General features: G+C 43.9%; 1 protein-coding gene across 2 annotated transcripts; it reads left to right on the top strand.

The window, feature by feature from the left end:
• The first annotated feature begins 1441 nt into the window (after nucleotides 1–1441).
• Nucleotides 1442–19728, top strand: LOC307210208 (E3 ubiquitin/ISG15 ligase TRIM25-like). Of its 2 annotated transcripts, none has more exons than XM_079965770.1 (7): nucleotides 1442–1659; nucleotides 3038–3693; nucleotides 6345–6440; nucleotides 8361–8594; nucleotides 10999–11161; nucleotides 13019–13081; nucleotides 19104–19728. In XM_079965770.1, the coding sequence occupies exons 2-7, from the start codon at nucleotides 3109–3111 to the stop codon at nucleotides 19640–19642; spliced, it is 1680 nt and encodes a 559-aa protein (XP_079821896.1). In that variant the 5' UTR covers nucleotides 1442–1659; nucleotides 3038–3108; the 3' UTR covers nucleotides 19643–19728. The 2 variants fall into 2 exon arrangements, with proteins under 2 accessions (XP_079821896.1, XP_079821895.1); XM_079965769.1 differs by having other exon boundaries at nucleotides 1442–1653; nucleotides 3031–3693.
• The last annotated feature ends 793 nt before the right edge of the window (nucleotides 19729–20521 follow it).

Consider the following 20521-nt stretch of genomic DNA (forward strand, 5'->3'; position numbering starts at 1 on the left):
TTCAATATGCAGTAACAGTGGCAAGAATACTAATGGCCCAAAAATGGAAACAAATGCTGTAACTTTTTTTCACAGGAATTTATCCATTCCCTTGATAACACTGGTTGCCCTTTTCTGTACATTTGGAGGATAAAGCCATGCAGTTAATATTAACCTATACCCTGTAGCCTATGTTTCAGTGTAATTTGTAGTTCTCTGAAGCCTAAAAAGTAGCATGTCAAGCTTCTGTATTTTCATAGAGATCATATTTTACTTCTTTACTAGTATAACAAACACATGATGCTAAGAATGTAGGCCTTTGGGGTACTTACACCTGAGCAGTTGTTCTCACAGGAAAGTTGGCCACCTGTGGAGACAATGTTCCCAACTGTACAATAATTAAGCAGATCTGAACGGCAAGGCTACGAGGCTCAGTGGTTTAGACCACGGCTCCACCTGCATCCCAAATCAAATCCCCCATGATGGGTTTAGCTCCTGTTGTTCTGTCCCAGTTCCTGCCAACCTAGCAGTTTGAAAATATGCTAGTGCAAGTAGATAAATAGGTACTGCTGCGGACGGAAGATTAATGGTGTTTCTGTGTGCTCTGGTTTCCGTCACAGTGTCCATTGCACCAGAAGTAGTTTAGTCATGCTGGCCACATGACCCGGAAAGCTATCTGTGAGCAAACGCGGCCCCCTTGGCCTGAAAGTGAGATGAGCACCGCAACCCCATAGTTGCCTTTGACTGGATTTAATTAAACAGATTACCTTTTTTTAATTAAACAGATAATATACTCGAGGACAAGATGCTAATAAAATTGTGCTGGTGCCACAATGCAAAATGTTGAAATTGTTATGCAGTCTTCCTGAGAGACAGCCAAGTGTATCTCATCAAAAATTGTGTGTTTTCTTTCAGCCAGTGTGGTGTAGTGGTTAAGAGCGGTAGTCTCGTAATCTGGGGAACCGGGTTCGCGTCTCCGCTCCTCCACATGCAGCTGCTGGGTGACCTTGGGCCAGTCACACTTCTCTGAAGTCTCTCAGCCCCACTCACCTCACAGAGTGTTTGTTGTGGGAGAGGAAGGGAAAGGAGATTGATAGCCACTTTGAGACTCCTTAAAGGGAGTGAAAGGCGGGATATCAAATCCAAACTCTTCTTCTTCTTCACTTTTTTTAAAAAAATACACTTTTCTGTTTCTGGGAAATATCTGACCAGTATTTAGACCAAATTAAGAGGGCAGAGGGAAGAATTGCCTCAAAGTGCCTGGTTTCCATTCAATGTGGTCTTCCCACTTCATGTCAGTTCTCTGAGGTGCCTATAGCCTTCCTCCCCTTGCAAGAGCTTTCAAGAGTGGCCTTTTTAATGTTTGCCTTGGACCTGCTTGTGCAATGACATCATAACCAGAGTGCTTAGCTCCCCCCTCCCTTGTAGTTTGAACTGTGATGTCACATAGCAAATTCAGACCCCACGAAAGACTGTAAACAGACAGGAACTCAATATGAGTTGCTGTTTTGGACCAAGAAAAGAACAACGTAAAACCTTTAGCCACTGGAGCTAGCTGAGGGATCTGTTAGTAGGTAGAACAGTTGCTATTAGCACCTACGGGTTGCTAATTTTTGCCAGATGGTACTTAATGTTACAGAGTGCCACAATTGACTTTGTATCACAGCTGAACAGGTGAGTGTGGGAAATAAGTTTCACTGATAAAAATCCATCTGTTTGTAGAATTATAGGGTCACAAAGGTAGGGACGGAAGGAACAGAAATAATCTATCCAAGACTCCTGTATGGAGAGTGTTCTTTCCACATAGTTTTAACCCAGATTATCCCAGATTTGCAGTTTAGTACTGCTGCAGAGAGCTTGCTGGGGAGACCATGCATAACAAGGAACTCAAAAATAACTTTAACAAGGTTTTAATAACAAAACAAAAACTCATTTTACACTAAAGATAACAACAACAAACATGACCCAACCACCAACCCATCCCCCCAGGGTAATGAGGGAGCTAGGTGCTGCTCCTTATATACTATGCCCAAATGCTGACACAACTTAATTAACAAAACCTAGCAGCACCTGCTATGTTTCACAGCTGTAAGACTGGGTCTTGTTATTTGCCCTGGCCCTGGCCCTTAAAGACATACACAACTTGTGAAACAATAAAGAACCTTCACATTTTACAGTGACCATTCAACACTTCTGGGGTTTTTTTGTGCTACAACACAAAATCCAAAAGTTGTGTCTACTGTTCCTGCAGGATTCACTGTACCAGTCTTGCCTCCTTCTTAGACTAGCTCTCTCCTGAGTATGACTGAATGATGCAGTCTTGCCCATTGAAGAGTGGTAACAGGTTTAACCATCTGCAAAGAACACTACCTATTGCATCTCCACATGAGGAAGCCATTGTCTTTTAACAGGGATTACAACCGCCAATTACCGGTAATTGGTTGTAATAACTAAGTAAAGAAAAGTTTGAGCAACTAAAACTTTGCCCACAGTCAATTAGGCAAGACATTTAAACATTTTGTTTACTTTTAGTGCACTCTGCAATATCTTCAAAGACACACTTTTTTCTTCTAAAATGTTATTTTCTTAAAGGTAAAGGTAAAGGTACCCCTGCCCGTACGGGCCAGTCTTGACAGACTCTGGGGTTGTGCGCCCATCTCACTTAAGAGGCCAGGGGCCAGCGCTGTCCGGAGACACTTCCGGGTCACGTGGCCAGCGTGACATCGCTGCTCTGGCCAGAGCCAGAGCCAGAGCCAGAGCCGCACACGGAAACGCCGTTTACCCTCCCGCTGGTAAGCGGTCCCTATTTATCTACTTGCACCCGGAGGTGCTTTCGAACTGCTAGGTTGGCAGGCGCTGGGACCAAGCAGCGGGAGCACACCCCGCCGCAGGGATTCGAACCGCTGACCTTTCGATCGGCAAGTCCTAGGCGCTGAGGCTTTAACCCACAGCGCCACCTTTTCTTAGCTCTATGCAAATATGCATGTTTAACCAGTCAATTAAAAATCATTTGTTTCAACTACTGTGGGTTTTTTTATATTAAAAAAACAGGTGGCAGACCAACTTTTCCTAGGGTTTTGTGCAACTACAAGCACTAGCTGAGTCTCAGCCCAAAAAGAAAGTGTTATTATGAAGAAAGCTAGCTTGTTTTTCCTCGAGGACAACATTGTGTGTCCGATATGCCTCGAGGTGTTCAGAGACCCCGTCACCACAGCCTGCGGACACAACTTCTGCATGGACTGTTTGCAGGATTACTGGGACCACCAAGCCCTGGTCGGGGATTGCCCCTACTGCCCTCAGTGTCGTGAATCTTTCAGTTCGAGGCCTCAACTGCGCAAAAACACAACCCTGGGAGAAATTGCCACGAGGTTCGCAAGGGAAGAAGCCCAAGGGTCAAGGAAGCTGGCAGGTCAGAGGGAGGTTTTGTGTGACTTCTGCTCCCCCCGGAAGATGAAGGCTGTCAAGTCCTGCCTGCAATGCATGGCTTCCTTGTGCGAAAACCACATCCGTTCCCACTATGAAGACAACGCCTTCAGGAACCATCAGCTGATAAAACCTCTCAATGACCTGAAGGCCAATATGTGCTTGAAACATCACAGACTGCTGGAGCTGTTCTGCAGAATCGAAGGGAAATTCATCTGCCATATCTGTGTTCGGGAAGAGCACAAGAATCATGACGCCATCGCTCTGAAGGACGACAGGAGCAAGAAAGAAGTGAGTATCATGCCATCCTTTAAAGTCAGCAGTTAGTTTTCCTGGAATGCAACTTTCAGAAGAGGACAACTGGTGCTAGGTCAGTACTATAGTCCCCTCTCCTAAATGATTCTTATCAACATATTTCAGATATCATGCGTGTGGCTTCCTTCACCCCTCTTGGTTGCCTCCCCTCCCCCAGTTGCCAGCGTCACTTCCCACTGGGTCAGATTGGGATTTCAGTAGCACAGCCCTCTCCCATTTTACCCTATTTCTCTTATTTCTGTTCTTCATCACTGTTCTTTCCATTGGCAGGCACTAGAGATGGGATGGCCCAGGGGGAAAAAATCTCTTAACAATTCGGAGGGAGAACTTGCTTTCCTCCCAAAGTCTTTTGTTTCCCTTCCCCCCAAGGGCAAAAATTGGAATATGTCATGTGAAAAGGTATAGAAGCTTGCTTAAACTTGGGTAAATTCTCAGTTTTTAGAACTCCAGGATAAATAGGACAAATAGAGAGAAGCAGAAACTGATAGTATTAGCTAAAAAATGAGACTGATAAAAATGCAGATAGTATCAATTTAGTCTTAGTTCCCACCTATCTTTCTTTCTCTCTCTGTTGGGTTTTTTGTTTGTGTGTGGGGTTTTTTGGGGGGGGTTGGAAAATGAGAGATTAACAGTGGTACCTTGGGTTACAGACACTTCAGGTTACAGACTCCGCTAACCCAGAAATAGTACCTCGGGTTCAGAACTTTGCTTCAGGATGAGAACAGAAATCGTGGTGCGGCAGCAGCGGGAGGCCCCATTAGCTAAAGTGGTACCTCAGGTTAAGAACCATTTCAGGTTAAGAACGGACCTCCAGAATGAATTAAGCTCTTAACACAAAGTATCACTGTATATCTGTTTGACACTGTTGTGCACTAGAGGAGATATAATAATTTTCAGAATACATACTTTTTTTCTATAACAATGATGGTTTATCCTGTTTTTATTGTTTTTTGCCTATTCATAACTTGGAAAACGAAAGAGATGATGTGCTTTAATGTTACTGACATGTTATGTGTTGCTTGCTATAATGTGCCCTATGACATAGGGTGGGATATTACTTTTAAATATAAATAAATAATAAAATGATGAGCCCAAGTGGGGTGTGTGTGTGTGTGTGTGTGTGTGTGTGTGTGTGTGTGTATGAAGCTATGTAGACCTGGTGAACTATACATTAGACATATTAGCTATGAGGTTAAAATGCTGTCTGTATTTGTGATATATGGCTTGTACTTGTATGTACTTTTCTTTCACATCCTTTATTTCTTCTAAAAGGAGAAATAGTCACATTAGGGGTGATTTTTTTTCAAGCACGCTATCAGCAGAAGATGAGTGAGCCCATCAACCTGCCATTGCAACAAAAGCAGTGAACCAGTTCATACTGACACCAAGATTGTTATGCCTTGTTTTATTTTGAGTTTGCTTACCCTTGAGATTGTGCAATTTGGACAAAGTTGGTTAGAAGCTGAACAAAAGGGTTCAGCTGAGGACAGCACCCTATCCGGTTACACCCAGTTTCATAAAAAGAAAACTGAGATAAGAACCTCCCTGCCTATTCAGATAATTAGGTGAGGCTTTTCTACATGCCCCACATGATTAACCCCCATTCATGGGCAGAGTGAGGTGACTAGCAGATACTAGAGGCTGTGGATCCTTCTCCTGAGCCTCCTGGCCATTCCCTTCTGTCGGAAGGCACAGTTCTGTGTGCCATGTAGTTTGTCCCGGACCCCTGCTGCCCTCAGGTGTGGGGGGTCATGCTATCCCATCCATACTATTGAAGTAAAATTTGACTGCCATCCAGTCAGCTTCTCTGGAGGACATCATCTTATCCTTTGCCTCAGGTAGTCTTAAGTCTTAAACCAGCCCTGTTGTCCCAAAATCATTGGAGGTATACAGTTTGCGATGGAAACTCCCTCGCCTTGGAGGCTTCATTATTTCCCATACTTCAGGTGTTTTGTTCGATGGTTGCTTTTTTATTTTATTTTACCAGACAACTAGCATGGAATTGTCAAGGCTTCTTGGCACTGCTTTAATGGTGTATTGTTCTGCTGTTCCGTATTGTTAGGTGTCAACTGCAAAGGGGATTCCGACATTTAAACTGGCATATTTTACCTGAGATTTCCCTGCTATTCCAGCTCATGCAACAAATAATCTCTAGGAGACTTGACCGTGGTTTATTGCACCGGTAGTGTTACATGTTTTTTTAAAAAACTGTTTTTATGGTTATTGCTGTTTTTCCTTTTGTTCCCCCTGTGAATGATGCCATGGCCTTTGGCTAGCGCAATAAAGTTTATGAATGAATATTGTTAGGTTTTGTATGAGGTATTAATATCATAATTTTAATTTTTTTAAATTGTAAGCTGCATTGAAGTCATTTTGCATCAAAAAGCAGTTTGTGAATAAAAAATGGGCTTCCTGATTAATTCCAGTGGCTGTTCATCTAGTCCAGTCCTTTGTAATGTGAGTCCAAACAGGATCTATTCTATAAAACTGCAAAACACATCCTACACATCTGATTTATTTATTTTTTTAAAAATTGAGCACTGATTATGCTCCACTTTTAAAAGAGGTGTATGTGAAATCGTCATCCCCAGGCTGCTGCTTCCATGTTCTAATTCTTTCTTTCCCAGGTCGAAGTCAGGAGAGTACAGGCCAACGTGGAAAACCAAGTCTTGATGTTGGCAGCGGACAGTCAGCAACACAGGGGCAGAGTTAACTACCTTGCGGTGAGAAAAGCTTCTGAGGGAAGGGACCAAATCCATGGCACATCACACAGATCTAGGGGCACATACTGCCACTCAGTATTGTACCATTCTTCATGTGAGCATGTATTTGCATGTACAGTGGTACCTCGGGTTACAGACGCTTCAGGTTACGGATGCTTCAGGTTACATACTCGGCTAACCCAGAAATAGTACCTTGGGTTAAGAACTTTGCTTCAGGATGAGAACAGAAATCGCACGGCGGCAGCGGGAGGCCCCATTAGCTAAAGTGGTACTTCAGGTGAAGAACAGTTTCAGGTTAACAATGGATCTCCGGAACGAATTAAGGTCTTAACCCGAGGTACCACTGTACTGAAGTCAAGTGGTTGACACTTTTTTAGCTCTGAAGGTCAAGGTTTTACCTAGCAAGTGCTAACTTTCTCTGCTTTTCCATGGAACACCCCAGGTCATGTTTGGCTCCCATTCTGTTCTCCTGGCTGACTGAGAGTCATACGCTATATACTAATAGCAAACTCATCATCTGAGTATGAATTCTTATGTAGCCAAAGTGGTAACATTCACGCATAGGAATGAGCTATCAGCAGGCTCAGGGCTTGCAGATGTACAAAACAATGTATTTTGGGGGACACTTGCCTTAGATCACAAACTGCATCGTTTGAAGACCTAACAACATGGTTGCTTCAAGGAACTGCTGTGCGGTTGAGGCTGTCGGTCCCACAAGCGACATGTTGCTGCTTCTTTTCTTTTTTAGAAAATGTGTCCAGCTTTTATTGTGAAGGACTATTTGATAAATAAAGCAGCTAAACAGCACTGAAAGGGACCACAATGCAATACATACAGACATCCCAGCGCAAACAGGAATAGGGTTTCCTGTGGTTGGTGAGCTTTGCTTTCTTCTGACTACCTCTCCTCAAATTACACACGTAGGCCTTCCAGACTGAAAGCTGATTCCCTTTGTTTCCTCTCCCTCTTCACCACCACATTTCAGGTGGACAATCCTCTTCCAAAAGAAAAGAAAGCACAACAAGCAAGTTAACCTGCTTCTTTGGTGCCTTATTTTCTTTTATCGATAGCAGGACTCTCTTAACTTGAAAGGGTCTCTCAGGAGGAAGACAAAGTTGGGAGCATGAACCCAATTAGCAGTGTGCGCACAGTACTTTTGCTAGAAACCAGCAGAACCAATTGCTCCTTATTTATTTATGGTTCCATAGCAGCTTTGCCACTTTAAAAATGTGTGTCTGCACCTACCCTGAGAATTTCACAAAGGAGTATTAAATGAACACATAAGAAGATAAGGAGAGCCCTAGTGAATCAGGTCCAAGGCCCACCTAATCCAACATTCAACAGTGGCCAAACAGACGCCTAGGGGGAGTCCACAAGCAGGACATGAGCACAATAGGACTCTCCCGCATGCAATCCCCAGTCACTAGGTGAAATATACTCCGAGTCGAGAGTGCATTTCATGCTCTTTATTCAGCTCATACTGGTGAGGAGGAATGGAAGTTCCCCCAGAATGTCTGCTTTATATACATTATTTACACCATGGGCCCCACGTGATTGGCTAATTCTGGGATTCACCTGTAAGCCAATCAGGTTGCGGATTCACTTTCACCTGGAGCTGGATTGGGTGGCTCCTGTGGATCAATCAGACTGCTGCATTCTGAATCCTATTGTTTTAGGACCAATCAGACTGCTGCCTTTTGGATCCTATTCAAGTCAGTACATATCACTAGGATTCACAGGCACCACGGCAATACATAGCCATCATGACTAGCAGCCACCAGTAGCCTTATCTTGCATGGATTTCTCAAATCCACTTTTAAAGCTGCCCAAGTCAATGCTACATCTTGTGGTAGCAACTTCCATACTTTAAACAATGGTAGGTGAAAATGTGATGTGCTTGGCATTGCCTTTCCCTTTCAGAAAGTAGTGAAGACGGCCCGAGACGAAGTGAATAGGGCCTTTGCCGAGGCGATGAAAGAGCTCAAGCGACTGCAGAACAAGGTGATGGACTTTATAGATGAAGAAGAAAGATCGGCCTTAGTTGGAATGGGGAATTCCATTCAGCACAGTCAAGAGCAGCTGATTGATCTCCAGAAGCAGAATTACTGGCTGACAGGTCTCATGGAAGACCCAAGTGACCATCAGTTTCTGCAGGTAGAGTCCACACTGTAATTGGAGCACAGTCAAGACCAGGGAATCATAGAGCTGTAGAGTTGGGACCCCGAGGGCCGTCTAGTCCAACCCCCTGTAATGCAGGAATCTCATCTAAAGCATCAATGACAGATGGCCATTCAACCTTCAGTGAAGGAGAGTCTACCACCTCCCAAGGGAGTTTAACAGCTCTTACTGTCAGAAAGTTCTTCCTGATGTTTAGTGGACTTGAATCCATTGGTTTGAGTCCTACCTTCTGGAGCAGGATAAAAAAAGCTTGCTTCCATGTGACAGCCCTTTAGATATTTGAGGATAGCTTTCATATCTCCTCTCCATCTTCTCATTTCCAGGCTAAACATACCCAGCTCCTTAACTGTTCCTCATAAGGTTTGGTTTCCAGACCCTTGATCATCTTGGTCGCTATCCTCTGCATGTATTCTAGCTTTGTCAATATCCTTTTTAAATTGTGGTGCCCAGAATTTGACACAGTATCCCAGGTGTGGTCTCTCCAAGGCAGAATAGAGTAGGCAATCTTCCCCAACCATGTGTCCACCAGATATTTTAGACTACAACTCCCATCATCCCCAGACAACATGCTGAGCAACCTGATTCTTCTCAGGCATCTCTTAACCCTTTCTGACCTCTTTTGTCCTTTGAATGGTCAGTGCTTCCTACCATTGTTGCTACCGCCCCACCCATTATTAGCATGAAAGAAAGAGGGTGACTCGGTTAAGGATTATACTGTGCTGGGTGAAATTCCTCTACCACATATTCCTCTTTACTCTGCTGGGAAGTGTGCCAGTACCAAGAGCAAGAGAGTAAGCAAAGGACATTTATTTTCACAAGGCTAGAGCTGGTGCCAGCTTCCATCACCTGCTTATTATTAGATTGTACTTGTTATGTGTTTACAAAATTCTCCCCTGATGCCAGCAGCAGGTCATGTAGCCCCAGTGGATTGGGCAGCAGCTGCCCATCTGAAGCAAGAGACTCCCAACTCCTTATACACTGCCGCTCATAAATGTTTTCACAGGATCACCTGCCTTGATTCTAAAATCTCCAGTGAGGAACAGCAACAAAAACTCCTCTTTTTGCTAAAAACATGCCCAAAGAGTGCAACTTTATTTTTCGTTTGATCAACTGTTTCTCTAAGCAGCTAGAGAAATGCAAATAATAAAACAGAGTCTTAAACTGAACACCATGTTATGTGAGCAAATGACCTCTGTACCATTTAAGCTACACTGCAAAGACACAAATGGAATGTAGCGGGAGGAATGGGCCTGTTTGCATAGAGGTGGCATTTAGCCTATAAGGCCGTATTTGGCCCACAGCAAAAGAGCAATAAAGCATTCAGTGATATTCCAGTAGCATTATTATATCCTCGTCATGTGCGAGTGTTTGTGCGATCCTTTGAACTGAAGGTAAAGATCTTAGCACTACACCTCCCTTCCCATTTTATCCTCTCAACAACCCTGTGAGGTAGGTTAGGTCTTGAGGGACAGTGACTTGGCCCAAAGTCACTCAGGGAGCTTCATGACTGAGTGGGGCTTTGAGTCCTAGTCCCTTAGGTCTTGGTCCAACACTCTAACCATGAAGCTACACTAGCTCTTATAACATTTCTAACTTTCCTTTCTTCTGTTGTGAAGGCAGAATCAGTTCGGTCTCCCATGCATGCACTGCTCAGACTTGCAGCTGCTTCGTTTGAACACAGTTACTGTACCATGTGCCTTCAGGCCATCATGCCCTGATAGTTATAACCAATTATCCATGTTCCCTTGGATAATTAAAAAGGGGGGTGGTTGTTAACGGGTTGTTGTTTTTTAAAGAAAATTTTCTCAAATATCTCTGGTATTTTCACCACGAAATTCAAAAACCTGATGCATTCAAAACATTAAATAGTCTCCTGTCATGCCTTGCTGTGATGGTGCCCCTTCTGGGCAGAGGGGGAAAGTTGTAGATTCTTCTTCACTGGAGGCACTTAAACAGATTTGTATTTTGCACTGTACATATCCAGCATTGAGCAAAGGACTGGAGTGGATGAATTCTGAGGTCCCTTCCAACTCTATGACTGCATGGCCAGCCTGAAAAATATTGGCGCCTGAGGTAAACCATAAAATGGCGCACGCACACCCTGCCAGGGAAGAAAGGGTGAGTGAAGATCTACACCAGGAACAAGAGGGGTGAATGAAGATCTACACTGGGATCTGCTGCCCCTGTGGATCCTGCCACCTGAGGTGGTCTCTTCATCTTGCCTCATGGGTGGGCTGGCCCTGGATTCTATACATGTAGTCAGAAAGCCTGCAGGCAAACCAAGATGGTTCCATTTCTGTGATGAGGACATCAAAATTCTCTCTTCCAAAAATGTTTCCGTGAGTTTCAATCTCTTGTTAAAATCTATTTGTTCCCACAGGACTTCCCAAAAATAAGAGTAATGTCGGGTTGCACAGAAGCTTTGATTGGACTGAAGTGTGAGGAGCCCACCAGTTTCGTAGCACTTAAACAGACCCTGAGTGACTTGAAATCCCAAGTGTCCATGTTCGGACTCTGCTTCATCAACAAAGCCCTTCAAAAAGGTGAGTTGGCTCCACAAAAATGCTACAGCTAGAAAGATGCATTCATAGGCTCAAATAATTCTTCAACACACGGTGCTGTAGTTTTTTTTATTTTACAATATTTTTGTTTCATTTAAGCAAGAACATATGCTTCAATGGCATGCAGTAATATAGAAAGACAATACAACTGAATGAAAATTAAAATTAATCATATGCTCACAAAAATACAAATTATGGTCATTTCATTCACAATCCTTGGAAAAATCTGGATCTGTGTACACATTAACAACCTGGTGTATGCACAGCCTCTCAGTCCCTTTGTTTTACATTAAGACTCAGAAACCCTTCAGAATGATGCAGCCACATATATAAGACTTGAAGTCAAATGCATTGCTCCTTTAACATACCTACAAATCAAATGAGTTTGTGTTGTGGTGTGACCAGGAGAGGGCTTGGAGTCATGAAGGATAGCTTTCTGAAAATGTTGATCCAATGTGCCGAAGTTATGCAAAAAGCAAACTCTAAACCAGGGATTGCAGTGAAATGGATTGAAATCTCTTCCTCTCCGTGTAGATCCAGATGCATATAGTTGTAAAATAAACTATATAGCTTAATGCACCCTTAAAAATAGATCATTAAAGACCTTTAAAAATAAACAAATTACATTTTTCTGTTAAATCTAACAAAACTAAGAAGCATATTTACCCGGATAGAACCAAACACAAATTAAACAGTGTCTTCTGCATGTGCTGTGGCCAAAATTAGGTTTAGACAAATTCATGGAAGATAAGGCTTTAAGTGGCTATTAGTCACTGAGGGCAAGTTACCAGCAGCAAGAGAGAGCTGTTTCGCTCATGTCATGCTTGTGGGCTTTCCATTAGCATCTGGTTAGTCACTGTAGAAACAGAATGCTAGAATAGATAGATTAGCAAGGCTCTTCTTCTGTCACATCATGGGGTATTTGGGGGGGAGGGGACCGACCAGGCTTTGGGCTATTTGAGAGTGTCGAAGTTGTACACTGGGTGAGCAGAACCCAGTGTTCTGGTTACCTTTTAATGGACAAGATGTGGCAGCTGTAGAAGAATGAGGAGAGAGACCCCAAAGAGGACTCATTTTCTTTTGCTGTGGTGCAGCACCTCCAGTTCTCACAAGCCCATGGTGATCTCTTGGTCTTCCACATGGCAGACATGGGGGAATTATTAGCTCTGCCTTTTGGGGGTATAGTTTGTGGCCAGAAGCACCTCACTGGGTGAGGCGCAGCCATTCAGCTAGCTTCACAGCAGGTGGGTCATTGATGCCAACTTAGAAGATGGCTGAGAGTGGGGCGGGCGTAGTGCGAACAATGATCCACCTGCCGGGAAGTTAGCACAGAGGCTCTGCCCCATCCAGCAAGCCACTTCTCCTTGATGCCCTGCGAGTTTTGCAACAAAACACCACACTAACTTCGAATGTAGGAAGCTCCTATAAGACTCTATCCCTTTGGTATGGATCAAGTTATTCAGGTCTTTAATTTCCCAGCCAATTATACTTGTGTCTAGGATGATTCCCGTAAATGCTGCTGGATTAACAACTGCTGGTTGGAACAATATTTTTGTTAGTGTCTGCTGTGCCAAAGAACTGTTGTTGTTTTGCTAAAGTAGATTAGAAAGGTTGTGTTTCTGGAAGGACGAAAACAGGGAATTTTGCAAGATAATGCAGATCAAATAAGTCTCTTACATGAAGGTTAAAAATAAGCTCAAAAATCTGTGTAGTCCACAGCCCTGAGGGCAAGATCTCAAATTTCTGTTTATGTGGCACCCTGCACAGGCTATGCACACGCACGCACGCACACACACACACACACACACACACATAACTCCAGGACCTTTTGTCTTTCAGGGATCACAATGGTGCCTTATGAAGTGATACCAGCTCCCACGGATCGGAAGAGTCTCAGAAAGTGTAGGTGTTGCAATTCCATTTGTCTTCTCATTGTTTTCCTCTGGAGTGCTTTAAAATTTAGCCTGTGCACACAGTACCATTTTATCTGGTGCCAATGTACTCCTATCACTGGTATGTGAAGCAGAGTCCTTGTGACGTTTGCCACAACCCATCTGTATCCTGAGGTTTCTTGAGAAATACTGTTACTTGAGTTGTTTTCCCTCAAGCCAGCTTCCATCACATTTGAGAAAACAAGCCATGATTAAGCTCAGGGGTGTACATCTGGGACAGCCACTGCCAGGGCTTTTTTTTTATCAGTCAAAACTTGCCAGAACTCAGTTCCAGCATCTCTCAGGCGGGCACCATTGCCATTTTAAGAGAATGATGGAGGTGTTCATCATGAGTTCAGTCAATTGGCCTAACTTGTTCATTGTGACTGACCTGGTACTAGCAGCAGTAGCTTAAATTGGATTTTGCATATTTGTAAGGTAAATATAATAGCCACATTAGCAATGTAAGATAGAGGCCAAAGTCTTCTTATTTATTCAGTTCATTTATTTATAAACCACATATTATTTCGCAAAGCGGAATGCAAGCTCAAAACCATACCATATAACAAGACAGAGGTGAAAGTCGGTGAACAAATAAAACACCACATTGTGGCTGGAGTCATGCATCTGAACAGAAGGACCTCCTTTGTGGAGATTCGTCACTGGCACAATCCTGGCTCTTAGATTTGCAAAACACTTCAAGTTGGAGAACTTAAAAAAAAAAAAAAATTCAGGCATTTCACTTCAAGAACTGAAATCTTTTCAAAGCAATTGTAGAAGATATCCAGAGAACACTATTTCACAGGGCTGCTGCAAGATTTTCTGTTTCATGTCTTTAACAACAAAAGCATGACAGGTTTGACTATTCCTATCACTTCATCTCTATTCTGGGAAGTTGCAGAAGTCTTGGATTTCTTGTCCTTCCAGAGGAAAGAAACTTGGAGTAAGTGGTTGCTTACGGGTGTGCCCAGATGCTTACTCACTGTTTGCTTCATCATAATCTTCCTCTTTTGTCCAAGGAGTTAATCCACATCTTATCCGGCGCCCCAGTCTATTGAATACCGATTTATAACCCTGACATTTATTGATGTTCAGCATTCTAGAAGGAATAATTTAGCAGAATACGGCAAGGTTAAAATGCACTCTGGAAACAGTAAATACCAATTCCTGAAGTGACCAGCTTTCTCCATTAACTAACACCACCCCTTCTTTCTTGCTACTTAATGCTAGGGCTGGATTTCCTCAACTCAACTAACACAACACAAACTCTCCCTCAAACACTCTCGCATTGGGTAATATTCCATGTTAACCACATTTACAGCAGACCTGTAGCAAAAGCCCATTAATGTCAGGGCTCATCCGCTTGTCTCATGGCTGCCTCCCATATACAGGCACAAACACAGAATGGGGGGCGGGCGGAGAGAGAGAGGAATGGATGGATGGAGAGAACTCTTCCCTTTTTGCCCTCCACCTTCACTCACATACAGAGAGACACAGGTATCATTGCCTAGGCATCATTTACCAAATACTGACAATGTGTTGTATGCTGTGGTCACTTGGATTCCAGGAAAAGTCTGGAGGAGAGTTTGAGGAGTCAGCTTGGTTCCCAGTATGTTTTCTGCAAGGTTAGAAAATATCAGAGGAGACCTCTACCTGCCCTAACTAGAATCATAGAATAGAATCATAGAATCATAGAGTTGGAAGAGACCACAAGGGCCATCAAGTCCAACCCCCTGCCAAGCAGGAAACACCATCAGAGCACTCCTAACATATGGTAGTCAACCAAGACTCCTAGATCCTTTTCACATATACTGGTCTCAAGCCAGGTGTCACCCATCTTGTATTTGTGCCTCTCATTTTTTTTGCCCAAGTGCAATACTTTACATTTCTCCCTATTAAAATTCATCTTGTTTGTTTTGGCCCAGTTCTCTAATCTGTCAAGGTCGTTTTGAAGTGTGATCCTGTCCTCTGGGGTGTTAGCCACCCCTCCCAGTTTGGTGTCATCTGAAAATTTGATCAGGATGCCCTTGAGTCCATCATCCAAGTCGTTGATAAAGATGTTGAATAAGACCGGGCGCAAGACAGAACCCTGTGGCACCCCACTAGTCACTCTTCTCCAGGATGAAGAGGAACCATTGATGAGCACCCTTTGGGTTCAGTCAGTCAGCCAGTTACAAATCCACTGAGTGGTAGCATAGTCAAGACCGCATTTTACCAGCTTCTTTACAAGAATATCATGGGGCACCTTGTCAAATGCCTTGCTGAAATCAAGGTAGGCTACATCCACTGCGTTCCCTTCATCTACCAGGCTTGTAATTCTGTCAAAAAATGAGATCAGGTTAGTCTGACATTACTTATTTTTCAGAAATCCATGCTGACTATTGGTGATCACAGCATTCCATTCTAGGTGCTCACAGACTGTTTGCTTAATGATCTGCTCCAGAATCTTACCTGGTATTGATGTCAGACTGACTGGGCGGTAATTATTTGGGTCCTCTCTTTCCCCCTTTTTGAAAATAGGGACAACATTTGCCCTCCTCCAGTCTGCCGGGACTTCGCCTGTTCTGACCTCCCATCCTGTTTCTGTCTCTGGTCATCTGCACTAGGACTGACCAATTCTGGAAACTAGATGAGAGATTCTTAGAATTCAGCACTTTTCCTAAAATCTTAGAATTGTAGAGTTGCAAGGGACCCTGAGGATCATCTAGTAGTCCAACCCTCCAGTGATGCTAAGTTCTCTAAGCATTTCATATATTATTATTATTATTATTATTATTATTATTATTATTATTATTACTACTACTATTCCCATATGGCAGATGGGAGGCAGAAATCCTCCATACAAATTCCCACTTCTTACATAAAATATTAGAACACTGCTTTGAGGAGCCATGCAGAAAGTGCTGGACCCAGAATCCCCTGGCACCGTCTCTGAAAAAGTCCAGTCCTAGCTGAAGAGGAAAGGTCAATGTCAGCACCAATCTGTTAAGACTTGCATTAAACCAAATACCAGTCTGTGCTTGCTAGCTGGACACTGGCCAGTAAAAATAATCACCCGTCATAAAGTTTTGTGTGTTTTGGTTGCCCTAGTTAGCAAGGGGAGCAGAACCGCAGTTATCATCCTTTAACTGAGAGCTAGCAAGAAAGCGACAGTATCAGGTGACTGCCGCAAGCAGGTGAAAGGCACAGTGTCCTTTGCTGAGGCTGGAGGTGCGTGTGGCTTCCGGCCACTGAGTATGAATAGCAAACCTCAGACTCTTGTAATCTTCATTGAACCCTAGTAATGTTGCAGGCAGTATATGGGAGTCTAGCCATAGAGGGGCCTCTAGCATCTTCTGGTTGGTATGCTAACAGTGCACCCATGTTGTTGTTGTTTAGTCGTTTAGTCGTGTCCGACTCTTCGTGACCCCATGGACCAGAGCACGCCAGGCACTTCTGTCTTCCACTGCTTCCCGCAGTTTGGTCAAACTCATGCTGGTAGCTTTGAGAACACTATCCAACCATCTCATCCTCTGCTGTCCCCTTCTCCTTGTGCCCTCCATCTTTGCTTGGTGTCAAACTTTGTGGGGCTTTGATTCAGCCCTGACAATGGGCCCACCCACCCAACACCTACCACAACCAGGGCAGGACCCAGATCTGGTTGTGGCAATTGTGCCTGCCGTATGCTTTCTCTGCTGCTGCCGCCACATTGGTGACAGTACCACTTGTCACCCTCTGCCGGGGGGCCTCAGGACATGTTTTAGTGGTGGATGAGTGGTGGCATTTTTGAACAGGAAATGAGCTTGTCTCCCATCCATGACGGTCACCACCATCTTAAGCTACCCAAACTGCAATGTCCCAGCCCAAAGTTCCTACCCATAGACGTTTCCAAACTACAGATCTATGAACTCAATACATTTCATATATCTATGGGCAGAATATTACAGTTTGGGTAACTTAAAACAGTAATATATAGTGGTGCAAATGGCAATGTGCCTGGGTTGAGCCAGTGTGGGCCCTTCCAAGCCCCTGGGACCCTCAGCCAGGGCTCATCTTGGCCGGCCACTGCTGCTGAACCCACCAACCCAACAGCTTCCAAGGCCCAGGACATTTTGTTAACTGAGGTAAAGGACAAGATGTTTCTCCTCCCCACATTCCACACCCTGATGGGCAGGTTAATCTCACAGCACCCTTCACTGCTCCTGAGCAAAGCAGAGCAGTTTAGGGGGCATAGGGTTAGGCTGCATTACACATGACATGGGTTCAGGAGAAGCAGCCGGGGTGTTGCTGCCACTGCTCCCACACCCATCCAAGCTCTCACTGCCTGAAGGGGATGTCCCACTCTGGCTAATGCTAAGGCCTGCTCTGACTGAAGGTGAAGCTCTAGTGGCTTGTACTTTGCCAGGGGGGATCCAAGCACACTATCCTGATTCCAGAATAGCAGTAGTATGAGGGGAGAAGCTGCACAGCCAAATTTCTCCCTCTGGTAAAGAGGAGCACTATCCCAGGTGAAATCTGACAGTTCTACCAACCCCGCAAGAATGATTTAGTCTTTTTGAAAAGGCTAGGGATGCAAGAAGCAGCAACTTTAAACTGTCCCCCAAGCAAATTTCAAACGAAATAATTCCTGAAGGCTGCCAGCAAACACTGTTTGTTCTTCCACACAAAATAGCTGTGGGAGGGCTGGCTGCCAAGCAGTTCTCAGACCATGTTCAAGGTCTTGTTACTAACATATAAAGCCCTGAACAACTTGGGATCAGGTTATCTGAAAGACCTATAAGAACAGTTAGATAATCTGAGGGAATTTTACTCTCAAAACCACACCCTATAGAATACCACAGAACGGTTACCTGGAAACAGGCATTTTCCACCATTGTCCCTACATGCTCAGGAATGTCCTCCTCTCTGCCAAATGTGAAGGACCATCCATTGGTTGTGTCAGGTGTCATTTAGGGGCATTATCTTTTTGCCCAGGCTATTCCTGACCTATTAGACGGGACCCTGTTATTGCATCTTTTTAAAATACCGTTCTACTGATTTTTATGTTTTATCTCTGTTTTTATGATACAGTACTGTTTTATTGTTTTTATGATGTATTTTTGTAAATGGCTTAAGAGTTTCAAAATATTAAGTGGTTCAGAAATGCTTTAAATGTGTGTGTGTGTGTGTGTGTGTGTGTGTGTACACACACACACACACACAAAGAGAGAGAGAGAGAGAGAGAGAGAGAGAGAGAGAGAGAGAGCGCTACAGAATAAATTGGACATTAATGTGGTCCATCAGGGTAAAACAATTTCTTCCTACCATATTGTCTGTTTGCTTTCTCCTTTCTTCAAAAATTGTTGTGGCTGGACATGGGGTGTTGGCAAAACAAGTATGTCCTGAAGCCAAGGCTGCTTCATCCTCAGGATTTAATTAATACTGAAATTTGGGGATGGGAGGGAATTTCCATACAGAAACTGTGAGGCTTCACTTTTGCATACTTTGGTGGACTGGCTTGTTTTCTTATTTCCACCTGGATAGCTTTACTAACATCTTCCATCAGTAGTCAGATACAGGTACCTGTGACATGGATCACTTTGCTTGCTACTGTTTTCTGTTTGTCGTGCATATAAATACTGTAATGAGCTGGTGGGGTATAGTGAACAGAGCATTAGACATGGGGAAAACCTGGTTTCAAATTCCCTCACTATTATGGAAGTTTCTCAGTGAGTTTATTACCATTTGGAGCAAAGCTCTACTGCTATTACGCTGAGCTCCTTGGAGAAAGACTCATAACATATGTGATAAACAAAAAATTCCAGATTGTTGATGGGTGGGACTACATGTGGGAGAATTCATGGAGGTCCTTTCCTTGGGCAACAGGCTGGAATAAGTTTATATTCCGATCACCTCTAGCCTCAGTGACTCTATGATTTTGGAAGATGTTCAGTCTTGGTCTGCCCACCCTTGCCCACCTTCCTGGAGTGGCTTCTTTTGACATTTTACCCCTCATTTTGCCTCCCACGAAACAGATTACTGTCTGCTGAATTTTGATGCCAGCACTGCCAACGAAGAACTCTTCCTGTTTAAGGAGACCCACTCGGTGCTGAACATGGGAATCTTGTTGGAGAACTACTCAAAACCCAGCCAAGGATTCAACCACTGGCCACAGCTTTTGTGCACCCGCAGCCTATGTGAGGGCTGCCATTACTGGGAGGCTGAGATCTCAAACGCATGGCTGTGTTTGGGAGTCACCTACAGTTACAAGCATAGAACTGAGAAAGCTTGCATGTTGTACCTGCTTGGCAGGAATAGCAATTCATGGTGCTTGGAGTGGGACTCACTGAAGTACTCTGTCTGGCACAACAACATTCAGACTGTGGTGCATGGCAGCTACTATAAGACAATTGGAGTCTTACTAAACTATGCTGCTGGCTCCCTGACTTTCTATGGCATCACCAACACCATGAACCTCATCTACCGTTTCCTCACCATATTCACCGAACCTCTTTACCCAGCTGCTATGGTAAGCAGTGGGGCCTCTATTACTTTGAAACAGCACCCAGACTAGAGAGACCACAAAAAATACCCCTCTTTAAAGGCCAGGGAGGGCTCTGCTGTAGCTAATAAAATAAACTTCTATCTCATTACTACTAAGGTGGGATTCGTTTTTCTTTTTCCGGTCACGTGGCTACAAACAGAAAGCAAATGATACACCTAAATGTGTTTTTCTGTAAGAGAAAGGATTGCCGCAGAGGATCATTTGGAGCAGGGAGGGAAGCCGGTTATGTTCCTGGTTCCTTCCTACTTTTTCTTTCTCTTCTTTCTGCCTCTTTTAAATTTTTAACCCATGGTGTTTTTATGGCCGGCGCTTGCTGTGTTTATTTGCATACCTGCTCACGTCCTCAGTCTGAAATGAAACAGAATGCCTCTCCTACTATTCCTTTCCCTAAATACGCTATATCCAAAGCCTCTTTACATGGCACTTGCTGTGGAGTTGCTTCATAGCCAAGGAAGGTCAATTCTGCACACCTCCAGAAGCATTTATCCCTTTCAGCCAAGCAGCATGTTTACAGAGGGGAAATCCCAGTTAGTGTGCAATGGCATAGGAAATTTCACAGGGAGGGGCTAGCATCTGAAACGTGTCTGCTGGACCCAACTCAAAGGCAGCACTGTTTGCACTTTCATGAGCCACAGACATTCCAGGATCCTCTGTGTGAATGCTGTGCATTCAGGAGCAAGCCATCCTAGGCAGAGCCGAAAGCAAAACAATTTGCCTTGAGAGTTGATCCCCACCATGTCTTAGATTCAACCTCTGTTTTGAAAAATAAAATAAAATCAGGGTGCAGTGTCACAACTGAGACACTATCGAAATGCTCACAAGTTCCACCCAACATGTCAAAAATCACTGGGAAAGGATCATTCATGATCACTGCACCAGACAATATCG

This window comes from Podarcis cretensis, assembly GCF_951804945.1.
Source record: "Podarcis cretensis genome assembly, chromosome: 2".
Classification (NCBI taxonomy): Eukaryota; Metazoa; Chordata; class Lepidosauria; order Squamata; family Lacertidae; genus Podarcis; species Podarcis cretensis.

Bases quoted from the DNA above. Each gene is read 5' to 3' on its own strand.
- LOC307210208 (XM_079965770.1), top strand. From the start codon at position 3,109: ATGAAGAAAGCTAGCTTGTTTTTCCTCGAGGACAACATTGTGTGTCCG. The intron at 6,441-8,360 runs GTGAGAAAAGCT...TTTCCCTTTCAG, and splicing joins GCAGAGTTAACTACCTTGCG to AAAGTAGTGAAGACGGCCCG. The intron at 11,162-13,018 runs GTGAGTTGGCTC...TTTGTCTTTCAG, and splicing joins CAACAAAGCCCTTCAAAAAG to GGATCACAATGGTGCCTTAT.